Source organism: Sinocyclocheilus rhinocerous, unplaced genomic scaffold, assembly GCF_001515625.1.
Source record: "Sinocyclocheilus rhinocerous isolate Xijiao unplaced genomic scaffold, SAMN03320098_v1.1 scaffold2844, whole genome shotgun sequence".
NCBI classification, from domain to species: domain Eukaryota; kingdom Metazoa; phylum Chordata; class Actinopteri; order Cypriniformes; family Cyprinidae; genus Sinocyclocheilus; species Sinocyclocheilus rhinocerous.
Genome location: NW_015633174.1, coordinates 1 through 5,205, shown reverse-complemented (window position 1 = coordinate 5,205; position 5,205 = coordinate 1). Strand labels below are relative to the sequence as shown.

At 37.7% G+C, this 5,205-nt stretch overlaps 1 protein-coding gene across 1 annotated transcript in view; it reads left to right on the top strand.

Moving 5' to 3' along the window:
* The window catches only part of LOC107743331 (NACHT, LRR and PYD domains-containing protein 12), a 17,641-nt gene extending 12,965 nt beyond the window's left edge, over window positions 1-4,676 (top strand). The window contains exons 7-12 of the mRNA XM_016556500.1: window positions 1,325-1,492; window positions 1,664-1,837; window positions 2,083-2,256; window positions 2,389-2,562; window positions 3,829-3,875; window positions 3,950-4,676. Of these exons, the coding sequence (XP_016411986.1) occupies window positions 1,325-1,492; window positions 1,664-1,837; window positions 2,083-2,256; window positions 2,389-2,562; window positions 3,829-3,875; window positions 3,950-4,548 (1,336 nt within the window). The 3' untranslated portion in view covers window positions 4,549-4,676. The remainder of the gene's footprint in view (window positions 1-1,324; window positions 1,493-1,663; window positions 1,838-2,082; window positions 2,257-2,388; window positions 2,563-3,828; window positions 3,876-3,949) is intronic.
* Window positions 4,677-5,205: the final 529 nt, after the last annotated feature.

Here is a 5,205-nt window from a genome sequence, read left to right as displayed (position 1 = left end):
ATCTCGTCACCACGGTAAGCAGGGAGGGGACCAGGGCATATTACAGTGTCTGACATCGTACTTGGAAGTTCACACACCTCTTTAATGTTATTTTTAGTGATCTCCGACTGGCGAAGTCGAACATCATTAGCGCCGGTGTGAATAACAATCTTACTGAATTTACGTTAGCATTAGCCGGCACTTTTAAATTTGCCAAGATGTCAGGCGCTCTGGCTCCCGGTAAACATTGGACTATGGTGGCTGGTGTCTCTATTTTCACGTTCCATACAATAGAATGGCCAATAACTAGAGCACTTTGATCAGGTTTCTCAGCGGGTGCGTCACTGAGTGGGGAGAACCTGTTTAATGTTTTGAACAGAACGGTAGAGCTGTGTTTTGACCCGCGACTATGCCGCCTCACAGTCACCCAGTTGCTGCGGGGGCTCTGTAACCGGAACTGAACAATGTACAGGACTCCCTGAGCTAGCTGCATCCAAAGCCGTATCTACAGCCCTCACATTCTTACTGTCCTCAATTAAAGTTTGGATGCGTGTCTCTAATTCTGAAATCTTTTCTGTCAGCCTAACTATTTCCCTGCATTTATCACATGTGAATCCCTCATCGCCGACAGAGACAGCTAAACTATACATGTGGCAAGCGGTGCAAACAACAATAGCATTAACTCACCTTGATTGATGAATGATTCTGACTTACCACTGTTGTTTGATGAACTCGTGAAAAACGGAGCGAGAGAGAAAAGGAAAAAAGAGAACAGCAATAGACGCAAATGGAAACGCGAATGACAAGCTAACCGGCTAACGAATGCTAACGCGCTGCACTCACGGTTTTAGAATAAAAGCAAACGAGCAAATTAATCAGATTAGTTTGATAGATAATATCAGATATATGGTGGGAATTAAGTTATATTTTATCACTTTAAACAACAGAGAGTGATAGTAAGATAGAGATTTAACAAAAAAGCGAAGCTACACGGAGCTACAATCACAAACCACTCAGCAGCATGGCAGACAGGAAATGTTACTGTATTAGTTTTTGAAGCAGTGTAAAAATTGTGTAAACACAGCACATACTTGATGAGACTTGGTTTAAATAAATTGAATATAAATAAAATGAAATAATATAAGCATACAAAATGTCATAGCATTATTTGCTTGTTTATAGTATAAGTAAAATGGTTTTCCAACCTGGAAACATAAATTAACATTGGACTAAAAAGGACTATATAAAAACTAGACCTGCAAAAGCAAATACTATTTTAAGATTTATAAAAAAAACAACGTTTTAGAAAGACAAAAGCAACTTCACAAATTCTTTTATTTTGTAGCCTGGCTGGCTGTAAACTCACCGACCAGTCAAGTGAAACACTGGGCTCAGTTCTACTTTCAGTGAACTCCTGCCTGAGAGAGTTGGACCTGAGTAATAATGACCTGAAGGATTCACGTCTGGAATGGCTCTCTGCTGGACTGAATAGCTGTAAACTGGAAAAACTAAGGTTTGTGAAGCATTGTCTGAAGCATTGCAGTGCAACTGGATATGTGACAGTATTAGACATGCAGTAAAGCAAGATTTTGATAAATCAAGATATTTAAATATTTTTATGTTGTTAATATCATCAGGACATCACATATTATCACATAATGTGAAACATAACTGTTTATTTTAGATTGGCCAGCTGTAACCTGACTGGTCAGTCCTGTGAAATGATGGCTTCAATTCTACAATCAGTTAACTGCCTTCTGAAGGAGCTGGACCTGAGTGACAATGACCTGCGGGATACTGGAGTGGAGATTTTCTCAACTGGACTGAAGAGTCCTCACTGTATACTAGAGATACTGAGGTTTGTATTTCAGTTTCATTGATATGTTGTTACTAAAACTGTCTTTAAATATGTTTTGTAATGTATATGCACAGAAGTGTGTTTGTTCTGTACTTTCATGCTCAAAATAGTTACTCCAAACATATGGAGTAGCAGTCTACATTATGTTTAGAAAATTGCTGCAATATTGGTGTCCACACATCAGTCAGATCTGCTGCTATGCATGTTCAGTGGGTGTCTAATTATAGTTTTATTGTTCTGAACAGAATGTCCACTTGTAATCTCACTGATCAGTCCGGTGTGACTGTGGCTTCAGTTTTACAACTAGCAAAATGCCCTTTGAGAGAGCTGAACTTGAGCAAAAATGACCTGCAGGACTCAGGAGTGAAGATGCTCTCAGATGGCCTGAAGAGTTCACACTGTAAACTGGAGATACTGAGGTGTTTTAAAAGCTTACATTTCAATATAGATATTTACACTAAATAGTTCATACTGTATTATTTTATACATACTTTCAGATTTTTATATCTTAGATAATTTTTATGTAAACATTTAAATGTGTGTCTCTGTAGACTGTCTGGCTGTTTTATCACAGAGGAAGGCTGTTCTGTTTTGGCCGCAGCTCTTACTTCAAACCCCTTACACCTCAGAGAGCTGGACCTCAGCTGCAATCATCCAGGAGATTTGGGTGGTCAGCTGCTCACTGCTAGATTGAATGATCCAACTTTCAAATTGGAGACCCTCAAGTATGTTGCACAGGAAGACATTTCTTTTCTTGTTCACTTCAGATACTGAGATGCTTTAAATCAGTGGCATTTTTGACCGAAAGATTAAAATTGGCTATTTTAAAATTTACTTACCCTCTGGCCATCCAAGATGTAGGTGACTTTTTTTATTCAGTAGAACATTAAAGAAGGTTTTTAGCTGAAACCGTGGTCCTTGGTGATTCATAAAATTCAAGTCAGTGGCTGCCATCACTTGAGAATCAAAAAAGAAGCAACACAAACAAAACAAAACAAAACAACAAAAAATACCCGTGGCTCCTGATGATATATTGAGATCTTATGAAGTGAAATGATTGGTCTGTGCAATAAAATGAACATTATTACCTGTATTTCATAACCTCAGGCAACAGAGAAGTCTGATTATTTTTCGCAAACTGGTTCTTTCGGACAGTGTATTTCAAAAAAATTTTTGTAACATATATGCAATTATACTATTGAAGCACCCAATAATGATGTGAAACGTGGATGATTTACATGTCTAAAGCATATACAATGAATGAAGTAGTCTTAATCAACAAGTCAGAATTCTTTCCTAGTTCAGTATACTGTTGAAGGAACTACAACACTGAATGTATTGGCAAAATCCAGCATCAGGGGATCATATACACCGGTATTTTGGCTCATTTTGAGTCGGAGTGACTGTCAGGCATGTCTGAAAGTTAGTTTTGGTTGAGTAACTTTTAGGTCTGTGCTGACTCGAGCCGCAAACTGTTTCAGACGGTTCATTCGGATTTGGTGAACTGGTTCACGAATCACCAAGGACCACAGTTTCAGCTAAAAATCCACTGTTCTGAAGAAAAAAATGTCACATATCTTTAATAGCCTGTAGGCGATTAAATTAACAGCACATTTTAATTTTTAGGTGAACTATCCCTTTAAGATTTTTGTATTAAATGAAGTCTATTTTTCTTACTGCACAAATACCGCAGTATCAACCCTTAGAAGCACACTATGATCTCAAAGTTAACTGATGTACTAAAAGTCACAACATTTCTATTTTGATTTGATGGGCTCTTTAAATGGACACCTATAGAAATGGCATGCAGTACATACAAAATATACTCAATGCATATCTATCTACATGTATACATACATCTTTTGCTGACCTAAAAACATTCATATGTACATTTATAGTAAACAGCGGTTTCAGACAAAAAAACTTCAAAATTAACTACAATTTGTGTTTTAAATTACCAGAAACTGACATAGTGTTTTTTTTTTCTGTAGTCTGGAACATGAGGGCAAGTTTAGGATTACAGCTGGATTACGAAGATGTAGGTTTTCGCACACACACCTTTTTTTGTTGCATTGTCTGTGATCTTTCTCTAATCTCTGTTCTTGTGCTCAGGTGCCTGTGAGCTCACGCTAGACCCCAACACAGCGCACACACATCTGTCTCTGTCTGAGGGGAACAAAACTGTGACATATGTAGAAGAGGAGCAGTCGTATCCAGACCTTTCTGAGAGATTTGAATGCTATCCTCAGGTTCTGTGCAGAGAGAGTCTGTCTGGACGCTGTTCCTGGGAGGTTGAGTGGAGCGGGAAGAGCGAAGTCTATGTTTCAGCCTCATATAAAGGAATCAGGAGGAAAGGAGAGAGTAACGACTGTGAGTTTGGATCCAATGAGAAGTCCTGGAGGCTCGTCTGCTCTGATAACAGTTTCTCAGCCTGGCACAATAATAAGAGGACTAAAATGCGTCCACCATCATGCTCATCTCGTTCTAAAAGGGTATGGGTGTATTTGGACTGTCCTGCTGGCACTCTGTCCTTCTACAGTGTCTCTGATAAAAACAGACTGACGCACTTACACACATTCCACTCCACATTCCCAGAGCCTCTCTACGCAGGGTTTGGCCTTTGCTCTGGCTCCTCAGTGTCTCTGTGCCAGATTGAGACATCTCCTGATGCAAAGAATGCAAATAGCTGTGGGAATGACAGAAATAAATAAAGTTTTAATATAACAAACATGTAGAGCAGAACTCTATCACAGACACATGTTATACACACACACACACACACACACACACACACAAAAATAGTGGAAATATAATTCCAATAATAACTATAACTGCAAACTATAACTCATAACATTTGTTTTTTGTAACTTGTGAGGGAATATTTTTTAAATTTTAACTTTTTTTTTCTCTGTTTTTCTTTGTACTACTTTACGGAAAGAAATTAATAGTACTTTTAAAAGACATCTGTCTTTAAATTGAAGATGTTTAAAGTCATGTAAACTTAAACAGGCACAATTTTCAGGGAAAATTTTTTTCTCTTGGTCTGAAGGTAACAAAAGCCACAATATACTGTTACATCATGAGTGAGTTTGTTTTATCAGGGAATAACTCAAGCTTTTAGATTTATTGGGCATTTGCATTAATACACAGCTAAATAAAAAGCATTCACTTTTGTTTTGTGTACAGTCATTTATTACTACAACTTACTGATTGGAAGAATAAACTTAGTGTTGTTCCACATCTTCACTTTTGCTTCTGTGATGGTTCAACAGACACTAGGAATAAAACAGTAGGAATATCACAAATCAAAATAGTTAAGTGCACACTAATATCTAGATAATGAAATAAACTGAGATCTATTGTATTTA